Source organism: Hemiscyllium ocellatum, chromosome 2 (genome assembly GCF_020745735.1).
Source record: "Hemiscyllium ocellatum isolate sHemOce1 chromosome 2, sHemOce1.pat.X.cur, whole genome shotgun sequence".
Classification (NCBI taxonomy): domain Eukaryota; kingdom Metazoa; phylum Chordata; class Chondrichthyes; order Orectolobiformes; family Hemiscylliidae; genus Hemiscyllium; species Hemiscyllium ocellatum.
In genome coordinates, this window is record NC_083402.1 from 88307273 (window position 1) to 88327876 (window position 20604).

Consider the following 20604-nt stretch of genomic DNA (forward strand, 5'->3'; position numbering starts at 1 on the left):
ATGGATATTAGGTCACGTGTTTGCATAGTACAATGACTGGCTTTGGGCATGGATAAAGGGCATCTATTTATTTGGTTTCCTACCAAATGCTTCTGGAGTCCCTAGAAATCAGTGTGTAGTTCTGAATCTGTAGCCAGTGTTCAGTTTTATTTAAAGAGAGAACGGCCGATGTTTTCTGAGTACCATTGGGCTGGGGAAATGGCAAGTCTGTCGGGTCATCAGTTGAGCATGGACCTACAGAAAAGTTAAAAGCTGGCTTGATAGGGCATTGAGAGCATCATTAAAGAGGATGTAAGCAACAAGAAAAGGAGAAGCATGTATATTCAAACTGCTGTCCATAAGATAACAAATTAATTACATTTTATTATTTCACAAGATCTTTAGTGTGATTTTTAAAAGAGATATTGGTTCTAGCTATTTCTGTTCTTATATTACAATGAAACATTGTAATATAAGAACAGTCCGAACAGGAGTAGGACATCCAATCTGCAAGCCTATTTCACCATTCAATAAGATCATGATTGATCTGTATCTCAACGATTTCATCTTATTTTCAAATCCCTCAATAGCTTTGCCAGCAAAAATATATGCATTTTTGTTCCAAACTTTCTGTATTCCAGCATTCTCAGCATTTTAGGTGAGGGTGGAGTGATCGGATCAAGTGCACCAGAAAATATCAAAGGACTCACAATTCTTATTAAATAATGAATCTTCTGCCCAGTTAGATGCCTAAATAGGGTTCTGCAAAATATAACAACAGGCAGGCTCAGCTGGGAGGTCAGTGATCCATTTACTTTTGTCATTTTTATCCAACTGTTGCCTTTCTCTCACTGTACAGTGTCAGGTACAGTGATTAAAATCAGGCCTTTGGCACATCCATATCAACCCTGATATACTCAAAATACAGCTGACGACAAACTAAAGCATTGCGCACAGTTGGAATTCGATATTCAGCTACTCTTTCAGAGACAGATTTGTCTACATTTCAGAACCTTTGCCAGACCTGAGACAATTTGTCTAATCTAACAAAGCCAAGGGTATGAACTCTGGCTTGAGGCATTCCTGGAGGTTTAAGCGCATGATCGCATGATATTGGAAAATGGTATTTATTATTTCTTATCGTTGTAAACCTTTGCTTATTGATTTGTGCCTGTGTGAGAAATCCCAAATGCTAGTGGCTAAAGAGGGCAGGGAAAAGAGGAAACCTAACAGAGGAGTTCCTTGCAAGGATGGGGAATATCTAAAGTTGAAAATAACACTTATTCCACTAGAATTTCATTTAGAATTGAGCATTTTAAAAGATCTAGAAAATAATATTATAAAATATATTAAAAATATTGAAGGGACAGTTTTAAGCCTGCCCAATTGGCTGAAACCAGACAGTCGGGAATTAAAATGCCTTGAGTTACTTACCAGGATTACATCATCTTCCTAAACAGGTGGCATGGACACTCACCAAAGCCAAAGGGGACTTTATAAATGTACATGTATGTTCAGTGTGATGGCATCTTTCACATCTGATCTCAATTTTAACTCTGGCCTGAAAATTTATGCCAATTCCATGCCAATCCAGGTCACACAGTAACCGGTCCCAGAGAAAGTCATACAGTGTGCTTTCTTGCTTTTGTGTGGAACAGGAACGGGAATGCAGGACTTCATTTGTCCCAGATGAACTCTCCCCCGCCATCTTCCCCAATCTGCCTGCTTGCCTCACCAGCCCTTTAACTAGTGTAAAATTCTTTAGTTAACAAGAATAACTTAAGTATATTTTACAGCACAATCAACAGTCTGCACTTACAGAATAAGACAGGGTATTTAAGGATAATGTACAGTCAAATTCTAAAGAAAATATTCATGTTTTCTAATATTAACATTCTTGTATTTCAGGTATATGTTGTCGTTGGGGTTGCAGCTTTGGCATGCACTGGACTGATACTAATGCTAATAATTCTCAAGTTTGGAAAACACTCCAAGTTTGGAATGAAAGGTAAGGCAGCCACAATCTTTCTAAAATGACATCTTGGAAATGAAATTCTATCCATGTTGAGTCGGGAGGTACCAGTTCAGTCAGCAACTGATAATCATTGGAATTGGAATTTACTAACGGCATTCAACTGGTGCCCTATTATCAAACCTCTACTCAATTCATGAGCCAAATATTAAACGTAACACCTCACAGATGTGTTGAATTTCATGCAAAGTTTTGCCAGTTATATATGAATTTTCCTCTGTTATTTAATTCCAACTGAGCCAGTTGAACAATATTTAAAATTCATATGGAGGTTTAGGCAAATGTCACTTCCTTTCCCCTTCTAAAGGATGGAATGGATGACTCACAATTGATAAGTTACTTCATGTGGATAATAGTCACCTAAACCCAATTGCTTCTGCTTTATGATTTTCATCACTTCTTACCCAGATTGGTAAGTGCAAGGAAAGTAAATTGTGCCTCTTGGGGAATCAATTGTGCCTGAAAAAGTATGCTTTACCTCAAAAGTAAGAAGAAGATCACAAAAATAACAAGAAGAAAAATGGAGAATCCTGTGTAGGTAATAACATTCAAGTTCAAGAAGGAGATTGCAACATTATCAAATGTGTGGTGAAATAATTCCATAGAAGCCAGTATGCCATCATCATGTCAGCCTTTATTTACACGTACAGAGGAACCTTGATTATCCGAATATCAATTATCCAAATTTCAGATTATCTGAAAAAGATCTCAAGGTCCTAGTAGAAACATTACATCAAAGATGTAATGCGTCTTTTGTTTACAATGACTAGAAGTGAAGTTGGCTTACTGAAATGCTGCCGAGAGCCGTGCTGGATATCACTGGGAGACCAGGCACCTCCTGCCCCTCTCTCTCTCTTCACACCTTCCCTGGAGTTCTACACAGGGATGTACCCTAAACCCCCCCGAGCTCAGATCATTTTTCCAACATTGCCCTGTGCAGGGCAAAGGTGGAACCTGTGAAAAAGTTGCAGTAAAAAGTTGTGTGTGTATATCTGTATGCATGCGCGCGCGTGTGTGTATGTGTGTGCTATTTTGAGACTCCCAACCCCCCCCCCCCCAAGGCAGCAGCAGTCTTACTGTTGGTATCCACTCCAGCTGCCTTGGAGGGAGGGGGGTGGGAGATGGCCAGATCAGCAGGGGGAGGGGGGTACGGACGGGTGGGTGGACAGTCGGTGGGGGGGCGTGGGTGGGCAGGGGAGCGTGGGGCGTGTGAACAAGTGGGTGGGGCTGATGGGGGCGGTGTTGGATGGGATTGGGAGGCAGACAGGGGAGCGGGATTAGATAGGGTTGGGGGACTGGGCGGGGATGGAAGGGGATGGTTTTGGATGGGATTGGGGCAGATGGAGTGGGAGTGGAGGCAGGCGGGGGGTAATGTTGGATGAGTTTGGGTGTGGACAAGGGTGGAGTTGGCTGGGGTTGAGGAATGGCAAGGGCAGTATTGGATGGGGTTGGGGGTGGATGAGGGTGGTTTGGAGGTGGACAGGGTGGGGGTGGGTGCAGATGAAGGCAGGGATGGGGCAGACAGGAGGGCGAGGGCAGTGTAGGATGAAGTTGGGGTGGATGAGGGTGGGGTTGGTTGGGGTTGGGGGTCGGACAAGAGCTGGCGTGGTGGTGGACAGGGGCAGTGTTGGATGGGGTTGGGGGAGCAGACGAGAGTGGGGTGGGGTGGACGGGGGCATGATGAATGGGGTTGGGGGGTGGCCAAGGGACGGTGTTGAGCCAGACGGGGAAGTGGGGTCTCACGTGTGGTGTGTTGCTCCTGGTCTCCTGAATGGAGAGCAGACTTAGCAAGTACTCACTGTGTCAATCCCATTGAACTGTTGTGGAGTCGGGGGGGGGGGGGGGGTGGGGGGTTAGGTGGCTTCAGCAATGCTGCAGGTCTCTTACAGACAATTGTGTGTCTACTCAGAAACAAACCCTGAGATAGAGAGAGGGACCAAGGCAGGCAGACCAAGGAAAAAGCAAACTTCAGAAAACTCTGAGCCCCAGAGGAGAGGTATTGAATCAATTAATAAAATAATCAATTATCCGAATGAAACAGTGCCCGCTCATCTCATTTTGATATTCGAGGTTCCACTTTCGAGAGCCCTTGAGACTGATCCAGCTCCCTCAGAACCAGCTCTCAGAGTGAACAGAACCTCTGAAACTGTTTATATCTATCAGCCAGGGCTCCCTGATTAGATCAGATTAACAACCCAATCAGAGAACTAAGATCATATGAGGTTCACCTAGTAGAGCTTCTTACAATTACTACACCTAGAAGCTTAGCTCAAGGAGTGTAAGATCCTTATGTGACAAAATCAAGGTGTTTTCTGTCCAATATCAGTTGGTATGTATTATTTTTACTTTGAATAACCCAGTTCTAACTTCTCATTTCTGATGGTTCCTGCGCCTCAGTAAATCAAATTCCAAAACCTGATTCTTGATGAAAAATTGGACGATGGCCATTACCATAGTCAACCTTGCTCTAGCTTTACCGTTTGACTAGTTCAATTGTCTTATGTAAAAGATATGTGTCTGAGAAAGTCCAAATGTGGCTCGGAGAAGACTGGCAACTTTTCCCCTTCTGGGTGCTGTCCTAAAGCAAGCTAATATGTGTCCTCAAACATAACTATGATCCACAGATAAGATAATTTTCAATCCACTTAGTTTTGCACTTCTTTGACAGATTATGAATGTATATTTAGGACTGAATTTTCGTGGAGTTAGGCCAACTCTGAAGGCCTTTAGAAATAATGGGTGGGGTCTCCGAATTTTGCTGGCAAGAGGAAAGGATTAGGCATGAAACACACATTTGAGAAGCTCAACTTCATCAGGGTCATTTACATGAGTAAAATAGAACAAAGAACTGCAGATGCTGGAAATCTGAGTCTAAAACATAACTTGCTAGTGAAACTCAGCAGGACTGATGACATCTGTAGAGAAAAACCAAGTCCAGTGACTTTTCATTGGAATTGGTTCTGATGAAGAATCATTGGATTTGAAAGACTAACTCTGCTTACTACTCAGAGATGCTATCCAACCTGCGTTTTGCCAACAACTTCTGTGCTAAATTCATTCTCATTGTTCCACGGACCTTAATCCACTGTTGTGATTCACAAAATGATGGAATGGACATAAAGACATAGGAATAGAACAGGTCATTTAGTCCTTTGAGCTTGCCTTAATTCATAGTTGATCATTTTTATCATGCTTGAAGAGTGGGTAAGGCTTGCTAATGTGCCATGATCTGGAGTCATTTAAATCTGCATCCATTGAAAATTAAAAGCAATGAACCTCATTGTTAGAGTAAACAAAGCAAAACTAAGTCCATTACTAAAGTATATTTTTTGTCAGGTCATTCGTTGAAACTTAGAAAAGGAAAAATTAGCATCTGTTCCTACAGTTTTAATAAACTTCATTGTTGATAATTCCCAAGGTCTATCATTTCATCTAAATCCATTATGAATCCTTGGCTGAGTTTTAAAAGGTCCATAATTGTTTTTTCAACTAGTTGCCTGAGTTCACATTTTAATTGATAGTTTTAAGAGGACTGTCTTTGACTTAGTTACTAAAGAAAATTTTGCTAGTCTTTAAAACAGACTGATCGCTTGAGGGAATTTAAAATTTTAAATGAGTTTTAAGAACGAGATTTGTTTTCAATATCAAGTGTGGATAAGTGAGATCTCTCTTACATTGTTGGAAGTGTAATATTATTTTCATTTCCACCTGATTTCTGAGATCGGTTCACAGTGGATAATGTATAAGGGACTATTTGGATGGCATGAGGAGGTATGAGGTAGACATGAAAGCAGCATGGAGGAATGAAGTAGCGTGGAGCTATCATAGGTTATGAATAAGAACAGAGGTGGACGGATGTGAGTGGTGCAGGCCAAAGGGTCTAATAACCTGTTTAAACTTGGCCAATGGTAGGAGAACCAAGACAAGATTCCTGATCAGTTGCCTTAATGCTGGTCTGCTTCAAAGACTGCCTCTAAATAGTCTCCGAAAGTAGAAGGCTTGATTGTAGCACTGACCTACCACTCCCAGTTGAAAGGAAAATGTGTGTTTATGTGACTTGTTTCCATAGAAAAGAGGCTCCCAAGTCAAGAGATTTCCTGATTCAAGCATTCCACCTCCATAAAAAATCTGAGACTCAGAGTAAACTTATTTTCAATTGAACCCTGACTGCAGAAATGGCAAAATGGTAAAAGCAAGCAATAGTTTAAATGTACTTATCTGATACATACCACCTTGACAACGTTGTGAGATTGTATATGTTAATACATCTGGTTATATGTACATCTCATTGGTATATTTTCTCTTGTGCATCACGGTAGAACCCATTGACTATTCATTTTAGTAATGAGTTTAATGTTGTGGCTGTTATGCTTTTAAATGCCAATGGTTCAGGTCCATCCTAGTTGGAATTTTGCCATGCACTTTCTCCTCTTGATCCTCTAGTCAACCATGCTTAAAATAGTTGGAAATAGGCAAGTGAAAATGTTAAAAAAATGTTACATGAATAAAATGTAAACATAAAGCACACAGCTCTTAAGCTTACATCATCAGTTCCACCATTGCGAACATGCAATGGCCATAAACATCCATAACCTGTCTGAAAATCTGGAGGTTGCTGGAGGTGTCAGGCATCTACCTCCCCTTGGATTGATTGAGGTCCGTAAGTGATCAGCTAATGGCAGCTTCAGCTGTGAAGACTAGTGCCGGACAAGGGAAGGATCTTCTTTGTTGATTTCCTGAGCTTAATCAGAAGCATCTGTCCAACTCCCTACTGTTGTTTTCCCCTTTAACTCTCCCATGGCCTCTTGAATTCCAGTTCCCTAACAGCTACTCAATGCCTTCTGAAAACTGCAACCACAGAAATAGTTGGACTTCTTTGGAATGGTTGGACTCTCTGTAGTTCTGGAACAGCCACAAGTCTCAGCTGACATTGCTGGGATTACAGAAATTCTGGCCAACCCCAACTAGGACTTCCTATTAAGATAGGGTGAGAAGGTCTGCTTTAGAGCACTTAATGATACGCCTGAATTTATGCTGATCTTCTAGAGTCCCTGACCCTTGCTGAATGGATGTGTGCATAAAATATTCCCGGGAACATATCTTAACAAAGTTGATACCATCACTAAAATACCAAAGGGAACAACAGAGCAAGTAATTTTATACAGTTAGTTGTCAGTATGTTTGATGTCCCAAAAGAAATTGTGGTAGAAGAGAAACCCTTGTGAACATTTAAATGGAAAGTCAATATGCACTGCTTGTTGTTTTGATAAGAGATTCATGTAAAATAAGTCAGGTCTTTCCACCATCCTCCCACCATCTTTCCACCTAACCCTCCGCTCACCCCCATAAGCTGACATGAGAACCATAGGTTTTGGAATCGATCATTGAGAACTGCACTTAGAAACTTCCAGGTAATCATGATTTGGAGATGCCAGTGTTGAACTGGGGTGTACAAAGTTAAAAATCACACAACACGAGGTTATAGTCCAACAGGTTTAATTGGAAGCACCCTAGCTTTTGGAGCGACAATCACCTGATGAAGGAGCGTCGCTCCGAAAGCTAGTGTGCTTCCAATTAAACCTGTTGGACTATAACCTGGTGTTGTGTAATCCAGGTAATCAAGAAGAGTCAGCATAGTTTTGTGAAAGAGATATCATATTTAACAGTTTTTGGAGTTCTTTGAAGGAGTAGTATATGCTGTGAATAAAAGTAATTGGATTTCCAGAAGATATTTGACAAGGTGCCATATGAATAGTTATTGCATGAAATGGAAGCACAAAGTTTGGGAATAACACATTAGCATGGACAGAAGATTGGCTTGTTAACAGAAAACAGAACACATACATATATGGATCATTTTCCAAAGCCTCCTGCAGAGGTCTGTGCCGAGGCCTCAACTTTTTATAGTTTTTATCAATGATTTAGATGAGGGATGTCAAGTAATGGCAACTAAACTTGAGGATGACACAAAGCTAGGTCAGAAACAATGTTATGAAGAGGGCATATAATGTGGTAGGAGGATATAGATATGTTAAATGAGTGGACAACAACCTGGTGGATGGAGTATTATGAGGGAAATGTGAATTTGTTTGCTTTGGCAGGAAGAACAAAAAAACAGAATATTATTTATATTGAAAGCAACTGTAAAATTCTGAAGTGTAGATGGGTGTAGAAACTAGTTCATCATAAACATTAGCTGCTGAAAATGTGTTGCTGGTTAAAGCGCAGCAGGTCAGGCAGCATCCAAGGAACAGGAAATTCGATGTTTCGGGCATAAGCCCTTCATCAGGAATGGCTTTCTAGAGTTTTAAACTTTAAGGTGTGGTTGATAAAAGTTTTTAACTTCCTAATCAGTTTTGACAAGGTGAATATCTGAAGGCTGCTTCCTCTGTGGGTAAGTCCAGGACTTGGAGCTGCTGGTTTAAATTAGGGATAGACTTTATTGAACAGAGTTGAGTAATGTCGTCTCTAACAGAGTTATGCAACTTTGGCACACTCTATCTCAGCAGGCAGTGTAGGCAGGATCATTGAATACTTTTCAGGTAAAGGTAGATAGATTTTTGAAATGCAAGATTATTATGAGCAGACAAAAATATCAAAACTGGAAATTGGAAACAAAAATCAGAAATTGCTGGGAATGCTGAGCATGTCTGGCAGCATGGAGAGAAAACAGAGATAATACTCTGAAGAAAGTTCACTAGATCTAAAATGTTAACTCTGCTTTCTCTGTATAGATGCTGCCAGACCTGCTGACTATACCCAGCAATTTCTGTTTTTATTAATCAATATGCAATCTGGAATTCAAAACACAAATAGGTTGACAATAATCAAATTGAATGGCAGAGCAGGATTGAAGGGCCAAATGATCGACTTCAGTATTTAATTAGTATGTTTGTACTCACCTTTACTTTTGAGTGAGAGTTTGATGTTGCATGAACAGTAACAACTTCATTATTTCATTTTCCATTTGTAAACAATCTTGTGTGAAAAACAATCGCTTCCATCTTTTAAGAATAAGTTGAAAGCAGTTTGTGTAAATATATATTGTAGGATAGGCTAAGCTACTACTATAAAATATAAAATCTATAAATGTTAATATGATCTAGGGGGAAACTGTACACCCTTGGAAGACAAGGATGGCAAATTCAGATAACCTGTGATTTCTTCAGACCATCCATTATAGTTTCCATTTTTTCCATTGTTGGACGTCATCTGTACTAAATATAGGTCAACAAAATGAGATTGCTCAGTGCATAGAGCTCTATTTTTAAATATGTACTCAGACCTAGCAATTGCTTCAGAAAGAAACCACAATTTTATTAGACTGGAGTTTTCTTTTCCATTGTGGCTATGTAACAAAGTCTCTGTGTATTGATTTAAAGTGAGCTCCTGATGCATCCACCTTGAATGCAGAGATGAACTTTTAATAATTTCAATGATAAAAGCAACAGAATGGAACAAACAATTTAGTAAATATCTATTTATGCTGTCTTGGAGAACACACAGCTATAATGCATTGTTGTTAGTGAATATGAACATGCCAAGCAAGTGTTGGCAATAGCAGCTTTCCATAAGACTAGTTATTTATATTCGCTTTTATAAATGTTTCTTTTGCTGTGCTTTGTCATGGCTTTCAATTTTGGGGAATGCAAAACTTTACACTTTGATAAAGTAATCTCAGAAATATTGCCTATCACTTCCATTTATGATTAAACAAAGATGTATCCAGAACATTTCAATAAATTTGAAAGTTTCAAGGGAGCTACAAATTGTATTCAAAGGAGAATGCCAACCTGTCCATTGACATACATAAATATAATGGATGCATCGAAGACAAATTGAGGATTGACATAGACAAAAAGACTGAGATGGAACATTAAAAGAGTACAGGTGCACAGACTGGAGTTGCTCACTAACATGCATCATAAAGAAGGATGGATTATTGATCCACAGTTCCTAACTGCAGCTTTGGTGTCTTGCTCTTCCAAAATATCCACTTCCAAAGAGTCAGTGCTGAGATTTGCAAGTGCAAAATACTTCATGACGTTTGACTGCAAGCAAGGTTGCTGGTCAATGCATATGATGGAGGACCCCCAAGAGGTCACAACATTCTATACCTAATTTGGGTGATACTGTTTTCAATGACTTCCCTTCAGACTGTATGTCAGCCAAGATTTCTTTCGAGCTCACAGGGACTGTAGTGCATCCATTGTACCAGGATGCATCTATATCACCATTGCATCCCTGTGGTATGGTAAGAAGAACAAAGCAAGAACATGGCTATAATCTGCATAAAGGTTTGATCAATTAGAAATGTCACATCGTTATGTCACAGATCAACTTGGCACTATCAAGGACAAAGCTTTGCATCACATCCACAAACATTCACTCCCTTCATCACTGATACTCTGCAGCTGCAATGTGTATCATCTCCAAGATGCTCTGCAGGAATTCACCAAGGGTCCAAGGGCAGCACCTTCCAAACCCACAACCATTTCCATCTTGAAGGACAAGAGCAGTTGATACATGGGATCGCTATCACCACCTGGAATTTCTCCTCCAAGTTACTCATCATCCTGATTTGGAATTATGTCACTATTCCTTCACTGCCACTGGGACAAAATCTTGGAGCTCCCTCCTGAAGAGTACCGTTTGGGGTTCCCACACCATATGGACTACAGGAGTTCAAAAAGGCAGCTCACTACCACCTTCTCAAGTGGTGAATAAGGGCCAGTCAGAAAAGCCCACATTCCTTGATTGAATAACAAGAAAACTTTTTAGTTCTTTTTAATTCCCAAACAGGAATATGTCCTTATCCAAGTAAAGTGGAGAATATAAAGTGGAGCCTTGTCAGCTCCTCAAAACAAGGAAAATCTTTGAAGCTATCGATGTCTCTCTTTTTTTAAATCACACTTTCCAATTTCAATCAAAGTCTTCAGCCCCAAGAAAATTATTGAGAAAGGACTTGTCTTTCCAATGAAGGGAGACACCAGCATCTCTTCAAAACACTGAAACAGTCACTATTGGAAACAGCAACTGGTAATTTTACCATCCTATGGAGACAACAATCCTGGAGATCCACTGCAACGTTCTTAACTCTTAACTGATCCCTGAAATAGGCTAGCAAAAGCAACAGTTGCTCTCAAAAAGGCAGATCACCCGTCACCTTCTCTTGGGTAATGAGGGATGGGTGATAATTACTTACTTATGAATGAACAAAAATAAACCCCACAATTGATAGCTGTGCCTTCGGCTGCCAAGGCCCTAAGTTAAATTCCCTCACTTAATCACTGTATCTTTTCTGTTTTGAGGTACTCACTGAAATCAATATAGTATAACCAAGCTTTATATCATCTGCCTTAATAGGTAGCTTGGTGCCAAATTTCATTTGATGAGGTTCCTCTGAAGTGTCTTCTGATGCTTTACTATGTTATAGGTACTACAGGAATACAAATTGTAGCTCTCAGTTAAATTCAATTAAGTACAAAAGCTTTATATTATTTCCTGTCTTTTCTAGTGAAATAGTTAAATCATGAAGGTATACTTACAGCTTGGATTTACTTTGATCACATTCAGTAAGTCTACAGCCTTCAGTAATTCACTACTATGCCTCCAATATTGTACAGGAAATTAAACAACAAAAATCCTACCCTAAAATCGATTCTGATGAACTTTGAACCTTTGAAAAATGACATCTGACTAGTAATGCTGTACTTAAAAACATGATTTAATGCTTATCTGGGAGCAGGAGATGAGTTGGGGACTACAAAATTATTTATATCGTCAGAAACTAAATACTATAACAATGTTGAGTTTCTGTGAAAAGGCTTACGTAAGTTTATTGGAGGTACTGGTGAGGTTTAATGAACATAAAAGGAAGAAACAAGGAGAAGTATTCTCACTGAAATGCTATTTAGATCTTATTAGAGGACAAAGTTTAGTGAGCGTAATAGCCAAATGCTTAGTGTAATGAAAAAAACACTGCACATGTCTTCATTAATGATTCAGCAACACTGGTTTCAATTTTCTCTCTGTTAAGGGGAGTGCCAGATAATCAATAAATCAGTTTCAAGGTCAGAAATATCTTCTGCTATGTCTGTCTGTCCACCTACATCAGAAAAGCAATACAGCATATTAAGGCTATGCTTTTCTTCATTGATTGTAAAATTACAAGCTGGAAGAATATCCTACTTAAGTTTTTTTTTGTGATGCAAACTTGTACCAGTCTGTTCTTTAGAGTGAAGAGCTACAAAGATATTTAGGGTATGAAGTTTATTTCTGTGTTTTTATTGGTTTTAATAATACATTTAAAATTAATATGGGGTGGTTGGCTTGTTCTAGATATTTGAGGTTTATTTATTTTTGAGTTATGCAGCAGAAAGAAGAAATAATGCTGTTGGAATCATTGGGCTTTTGCCAAATATAGTATAGTTTTCCATGGTACAGTCTGAAAGAGGGAAAGTCACTATCAAACTTCTTTCAATACATAGAGGATACTTATTATAGTCAGGTGCATCACATCTCTTCCCCTATAAACTGCACATCTAGGAAGGCTTAATGCAATCCAACAAAGCCAACATGGTTTTCTGAAAGTGAAATCATGTTTGAAGAATTATAGAGACATAGAGTCATAGAGATGTACAGCATGGACACAGAACCTTCGGTTCAACTCATCCATACAGACCAGATAGCCCAACTCAATCTAGTCCCACCTGCCAGCACCCGGCCCATATCCCTCCAAACCCTTCCTATTCAAATACCCATCCAGATGCCTTTTAAATGCTGTAACTGTACCAGCCTCCACCACATCCTCTGGCAGCTCATTCCATACATGTACCACCCTCTGCATGAAAACATTGCCCCTTAGGTCTCTTTTGTATCTTTCTCCTTTCACCCTAAACCTATGCCCTCTAGTTCTGGACTCCCCAATCCCAGGGAAAACACTATGTCTATTTATCCTATCCATGCCCCTCATGATTTCATAAACCTCTATAAGGTCACCCCTCAGTCTCCGATGTTCCAGAGAAAACAGCCCTAGCCTATTCAACCTTTCCCTATAATTCAAATCCTCCAACCCTGGCAACATCCTTGCAAATCTTTTCTGAACCACTTCAAGTTTCACACACCTTCCGATAGGAAAGAGACCAGAATTGCACGCAATATTCCAACAGTGGCCGAACCAATGTCCTGTATAGCCACAATGTGACCTCCCAATTTCTGTACTCAATACTCTGACCAATAAAAGAAAGCATACCAAACGCCTTCTTCACTATCTGTCTACCTGTGACTCCACTTTCAAGGAGCTATGAACCTGCACTCCAAGGTCTCTTTGTTCAGCAACACTCCCTATGACCTTACCATTAAGTGTACAAGTCCTGCTAAGATTTGCTTTCCCAAAATGCAGCACCTCACATTTATCCAAATTAAACTCCATCTGTCACTTCTTAGCACATTGGCCCATCTGTACAAGGTTCCGTTGTAATCTGAGGTAAAATTCTTTGCTGTTCAGTGTACCTCCAATTTTGGTGTCATCTGCAAATTTACTTACAATACCTCTTATGCTCACATCCAAATCATTTATATACATGATGAAAAGTAGAGGGGCCAGCACCAATCCTTGTGGCATTCCACTGGTCACAGGCCTCCAGTCTGAAAAACAACCCTCCATCACCACCCTCTGTCTTCTACTTTTGAGCCAGTTCTGTATCCAAATGGCTAGTTATCCCTGTATTCTGTGAGATCTAATCTTGCTAACCAATCTCCCATGGGGAACCTTGTCAAATACCTTAGTGAAGTCCATATAGATCACATCTACCACTCTGCCCTCATCAATCCTCTTTGTTACTTCTTCAAAAAACTCAATCAAGTTTGTGAGACATGATTTCCCACACAAAAAGCCATGTTGACTATCCTTAATCAGTCCTAACCTTACCAAATACATGTACATCCTGTCCCTCAGGGTTCCTTCCAACAACTTGCTCACCACCGATGTCAGGCTCACTGGTCTATAGTTCCCTGGCTTGTCCTTTTCATCTTTCTTAAACAGTGGCACCATGTTAGCCAACCTCCAGTCTTCTGGCACCTCACCTGTGACTATTGATGATACAACTATCTAAGCAAGAGGCTCAGCAAGCACTTCTCTAGCTTCCCCTAGAGTTCTCGGGTACACCTGATCAGGTCCTGGGAATTTATCCATTTTTATGCATTTCATGACATCCAGCACTTCCTCCTCTGTAATATGGACCCTTTTCAAGATGTCACTATCTATTTCCCTACATTCTATACCTTCCATGTCCTTTTCCATAATAAATACTGATGCAAAATACTGGTTTAGTGTCTATTCCATTTCCTGTGGCTCCATACAAAGGCCACTTTGCTGATCTTTGAGGAGCCCTATTCTCTCCTGAATTACCCTTTTGTCCTTCATAAATTTGTAAAAACCCTTTGGATTCTCCTTATCTCACGCCCTCTTTTAGCCCTCCTGATTGCTCTCTTAAGTATACTCCTACTGCCTTTATACTCTTCTAAGGATTCACTCGATCTATCCTATCTTTACCTGACATATGCTTCCTTCTTTTTCTTAATAAAATCCTCCATTTCGTTAGTCATCCAGCATTCCCTATACCTACCAACCTTTCCTTTCACCCTGACAGGAATATACTTTCTCTGGACTCTTGTTATCTCATTTCTGAAGGATTCCCATTTTCCAGTTTTCCCTTTACCTGCGAACATCTGCCTCCAATCAGCCTTTGAAACTTCTTGCCTTATACTGTCAAAATTGTCCTTTCTCTAATTCAGAACTTCAATTTTTAGATCTGGTCTATCCTTTTCCATCACTATTTCAAAATGAATAGAATTACGGTCGCTGGCCCCAAAGTGCTCCCCCATTCAGTCACCCGCTCTGCCTTATTTCCCAAGAGTAAGTCATGTTTTGCACCTTCTCTAGTAGGTACATCCACATACTGAATCAGAACATTTTCTTGTACATACTTAACAAATTTCTCTCCATTTAAACCCTTAACATTATGGCAGTCCCACTCTATGTTTGGAAAGTTAAAATCCCCTACCATAACCACCCTATTATTCTTACAGATAGCTGAAATCTCCTTACAAATTTGTTTCTCAATTTCCTTCTGACCACTTGGGGGTCTATAATACAATCCCAATAAGGTGATCATCCCTTTTTTATTTCTCAGTTACACTCAAATAACTTCCCTGGATATATTTCCAGGAATAATGCTATCCCTTCTCAAAATCGCCACTCCCCTCCTCTCTTGCTTCTCTTTCTGTCCTTCCTGTAGCATTTGTATCCTGAAACATTAAACTTCCAGTCCTGTCAATTCTTTTGCGAGTGTTCTTTGTAGATATAAAAACAGGGTTGATGAAGGGGAACTGGTAGATGTAGTGTGTTTAGATTTTCAGAAGGTGTTCAATTAGATGCCATATGAAAGATTACTGCATATATTAGGAACTCACAGTTTTGAGGGTAAGGTATTAACACAGATTGAGGATTACTTAACACACAGAAGACAGGGTCGGGATTATTGGAGCTTTGTCAGGTTAGAAAGACATAACTAGAGGAATGCCACAAGAATCAGCCACAGCGCCTGAAGTATTTACTGTCTACAGAGGAACCTCAATTATCTGAAGGATATGGGCAGAGAGAATTTCATCCCGTTAATTGAATTCTGGATAATTGAATGCCCAATAACATAGTTTAACCAAGCATCAGGTTCTTTGTGATCTTGGTGGATAATCCAAAATTCAGAAAATTGAATGTGGATAATCGAGGTTCCTCTGTATATTAATGATTTGGAGGAGGGAACAGAATGTAATATATCCAATTTGCTGATGTTACAAAAAGTGGTGAGAGGGCATGTTGTGATGAGGATATAAAGAATATGCAAGGGGATGTAGAGAGGTTGATTGAGTAGGTTAAAATTTTCTAGATGGAGTTTAATATAGAAAAGTATCAGGTCATGTACTTTGAACAGAAGATTCAAAAAGCAGGCTATTATTTAATTGGGGACAGACTTCAAACAGTACAGGACAGAGGGATTTGGGTATTCTTGTGCATGAAACAAAAAAAAACTTAACCTGCAGATGCAGCAGGTAATTAAGCAGGCAAATGGAATTCTGGCATTTATTACTAAGGAATTGGAATTTAAAAAACAGGAAAATTTTTTTGTAATTGTACAGAGTGTTGGTGAGGTCATACCTGAAGTACAGCATACAGTTTTTGGTTTAAAAATGGTACACTAGCTTTCAGGCTTTTCTAAAGAGATTCACTAGGCTGATTAATGAGTAAAGGCGTTGAATAGCTAAAGAAAGTTTTATTCATGAGAGTTTAGAAGAATGAGGGATAATCATATTCAAATATGTAATATTCTGAGGGGGCTTGGCAGGGTAGATGTTGAGAAGGTGTTTCTACTAATGGGGGAATCTCAAACGAGGAGATAAAGTGACAGCATAATACAGCATTTAAAACTGAGATGTGAAGAAATTTCTTCTCCTGCAGGTTGTTAAATGGCTGGATGTTTCTACCCCAGAGAGGTGTAGAGGCTGGATCACTAAAAATATTTAAAGAGGAGGTAGAGCAATTTTTGAAATATTAGGGAGTTTACTGCTATGTTGAGCTGGCAAGAAATAGAAGCTGAGACCTGCGACAGGTCAGCCATGATGTTGTTGAGTGATGAGACAGGTGTGAGGGACAGAATGGCCCACTGCTGCTCTTATTTACTATGCTCTTATCTCTGCATCTGAGCTCAATCATCGAGTCATAGAATCAAACAGAACGGAAGCAGACCCTCAGTCCAACTCATCCATGTCCACTTAGCCCAAAATAAACTAGTTCCACTTGCCTGTATTTGGTCCATATTCCTCTCAGACATCATGGTGATGCATTATTCTCACCTTTTAAGAAGAAAACTTGTATTTATATAATAACTTTTAGACCCTCCAGACATTCGTACACTCTTTATAGTCAATTAAACACTGACGTGCTGTGACTGCTGGAATATAGGAATTGAGATGGCCAATTTGCATTCAGTAAACTCCCACAGACAATAATCTGACATATAATGTTATTTTGAGAGGTGTCAGTTGAAGTATACAACTATATGCCAGGATAAGTCACTTTTTCCTTGAAATAGTTGTCTGGAATAATTTATATCCATCTGCAAAAACAGGAGGATGGCCTTCATTTAATATCTCATCTGCAAAACAGCAATCTCTCAGTCCTGCCCAAAAGTATTCATATAGATTTTGTGCTGGATAGGGGAATGGTATCTGGGCCCAGAACATTTTGACACAGATGAGATGCCATCAGCTGAGCCGAAGCTGACAAAAAGGCATGGCAGCAATACAAATGTACCACATCTTTGAATGGATTCTTCCCTAAGCAATGTTCAAATTTTATGTTGCCAGTCAAAATTTATGAATATATGCCAATTCCTGAAATCCTGAGAATCAAAAAAAAAGTAGGCACAAAGAAATCAGTGTGACAAACATGAATGTGTAATCTTGTTCCATCCTTATCTGTGCCCTTTGGATATTTTTGTTGTTTTAATCTTGAATTATAATGAGATAGTAAGTGGGAGTGTGCGATGAGCAATCTATTGTGGCCAACCTTGTGAGAGAACTGAATTGTGACAAGTCAAGTCACAATCAATACCCTAAAGGTACTTCAGCATGAAGTGTCTGTGCTAATTCAGCTTGTGAGGTTTTTCAACCAAACAATTCCAATGATATAAGCAGCATTCATCATTCCCACAAAGATTTTCACCAAATAGACCCAATGGATATAGCAGGATTCAAAACTAAATTTCAGTCAATGAGAATGCTTAGAAATGCTTAGTACATAAAAGCTGATGTGCAAAAGGTATTTTAAATCTCAGACTAAGAAACTTGACTATAAAGCAGTCAGGCCTTATTTTCATCACACAGAACAAGCATCTGCCTGAATTAGGCATGGTCAGGCAGATACCAAACTGCCGATCATTCAACATCAGGTACCCACTAGAGTTCATCAATGAATGGGGTTTCAGATTGATCTTTTGGATTGGAAGGAGCAACAGAGAGGCTGACTTTACTTTTGGGTCCGGGGTGAAGGCCTGCTCCTCCTAACATGATGAAAAAAGTTTAAGACTGAACTTCTTCTTCTTTCAGAGAGTTAAAAATCACACAACACTAGGTTATAGTCCTGGTGTTGAAAGATTTATTTGTAAGTACAAGTTTTTGGAGCGCTGCTTCTTTGTCAGGTAGCTAGTGGGATGGGAACATAGGACACAGAATTCATAGTAAAAGATCAAAGTGTCATACAACTAATGTGATATATTGAGCAAACCTAGATTGCTGTTAAGTCTTTAATCACTTAGATAGAGATGCAGGTTTTGACTGATTAATATGTAAATCCCAGAATTTCTTTCAAGTCACAGCCCTGAAATAACGTAATGTTTTATCAATATATTAGAAAAGTGACAGCTCAGACAAAGGTTAGAGTCTGTTTGTTTCCCAACCTTGAGTCAGACTGGCTCTGTTTTCAAAGTAGGAATTTATAAAATGTCACATTGATTGCCTACCAATTGTGTGCTTTTCGAACAAAATACAATGTAAAAGCAAATACAAATCTGCAAATGCAAATTCATCCCATAGACTTATATGTGAGTGTGTGCATGTGAGTGTGAGAGACCGTATGAGAAAGGGTCTGCAGGAGCACGTGTGTGTAATTTTGTGTAAGTGTGTGTGTGTGTGTGTGTGTGTGTGTGTGTGTGTGTGTGTGTGTGTGTGTGTGTGTGTGTGTATAGGTGTGTGTGTGTGTGTGTGTGTGTGTGTGTATGTATACAGTGTAGTGGGGTCATCTGTAGTGTGACATGAACCCACGAACCTGGTTGAGGCTGTACTCATGGGAACCGTCTTGGGTTCATGCCACACTACAGATGACCCCACTCCCATATACACTCTCTCACACTCACACAGATCCTTTCTCATCGAAATGCTCTCTCTCTTTCTCTCTCTCTTATACACACACACACACACACACACAAATGCAGAAACATTTGATTTTTAGTTATATTTTAAATACCTCAAAGTCCATTTATTTTATTAACTATTAAAATCTTATTATTGGATCATGTGTTAAAATCTCAGCAGGTCTAGCAGGACCTGTGGAGAGAAAGCAGTTATGTTTCAGGTTCTTCTTCAGAACTGGACCCAGAACAGTAACTCTGCTTTCTCTCCACAGATGCTGCCAGATCTGCTGTGTTTTCACAGCAATTTCTGTTTTTGTTTCTGATTTCCAGCATCTGCAGTTCTTTGGTTTTTGTTAAAATCTGTGACTGTAATGACAATGAGCAGTGTTAAGCATGATTGATGGTAGTTAATTACTTTGACCACCCCCAAGAATTGGCAACGATTTTTTATGAATAAACATCTGCAGAAGGTCATTGGGATATTCAGTGGAGGAAATGCTATCCATAGGCTCATAAACTAGCACTTGAATTAGCCAGTAGCCATGATAAGTCTGCAATAAATAACAAATCAAATATCAAGCATCCAAACTCCAGTAACAGTAAATAGAAATGATTTTAACTTGAAACTACAGTTGTTCAATAACCTTTGAATAGCTTTTTGCTAATCAGTATCTTTGCACAAGATTAGCTGCAAATGGTTGCTCGGTGTTTGAATTCATGTTTTATCATACCAAGTCTACGTTAGGGGTACAATTTTAGCAAGTCAATTTGATTCATGGTTCAGTATCAGAAGATTACAGGTTTGAATCCATTCCAGGGTCTGGATTTCTTCAAAGTCAAACAATGAAAAACGTTAAAACTAGTGTAAGCTTTAGTGAATGACTAGGGAACACAATCATTTATCTACATCTTTTTACACACAGTTTATAATCCAAACTCAGATTGCAGGAAAGCATTGTATTGCCAGTGGAAAGCAATGTTCAGAGAGATCCTAATATTTGTGCAGTTCCAAGTTGTTTCAGGCCATACAAATATGGCAAAAGAAAAGTTCATTTTCATTAATAAAAAAATTAGAGAAAACTTTAAACCCACTCTCATCTGGTGGACACAGTGTAAATGGTAGGGTGGGGTTGCTATGTGTTTCTGAGGTTTTCTTTCCTCCCCACTTTAACTGAAACCAGATACAGGATGATGCAATGAGCCTCCATAGTTTTAGGTTTGTCCTTTCCCTCTCCTTCTTGAATCAAATGTGGATTTATTCAGTGTCCTCTTTATTTACCTTGCTGGAGATGCTTTCTGTACTGATTTAACATGGTTCCTCCATTTCTCCTCCCTCATAATGACTCATTCTTGTCATTTGGAAGGCAGTCTTTGGTTGGCTAATCTAATGAATTCAAATATTCAGGTACATGTTAAAGATACCAAGGCACTATCCAAACAAATATATTGAACCCTCTTGACGTTTGGTCATCTGGTTTGCCTGAAGCAACACTAGAATGAATTTAGAAAATTTTAGTTGAATTTCTGTTTTGAGGGATGTTCAGACGCCGAATGACAGTACATATTTTTACATATGTAAATCCATGTTAAACGTATGATCATGCATTGCATCAGAATTGTCTA

The 20604-nt window shown here is 39.4% G+C and overlaps 1 protein-coding gene across 1 annotated transcript in view; it reads left to right on the forward strand.

Annotated features, from left to right (window-relative positions):
* The window catches only part of ntrk2a (neurotrophic tyrosine kinase, receptor, type 2a), a 254756-nt gene that overhangs the window by 71812 nt on the left and 162340 nt on the right, over window positions 1-20604 (forward strand). Inside the window, exon 11 of the mRNA XM_060845213.1 lies at window positions 1888-1987. Within this exon, the coding sequence (XP_060701196.1) occupies window positions 1888-1987 (100 nt within the window). The remainder of the gene's footprint in view (window positions 1-1887; window positions 1988-20604) is intronic.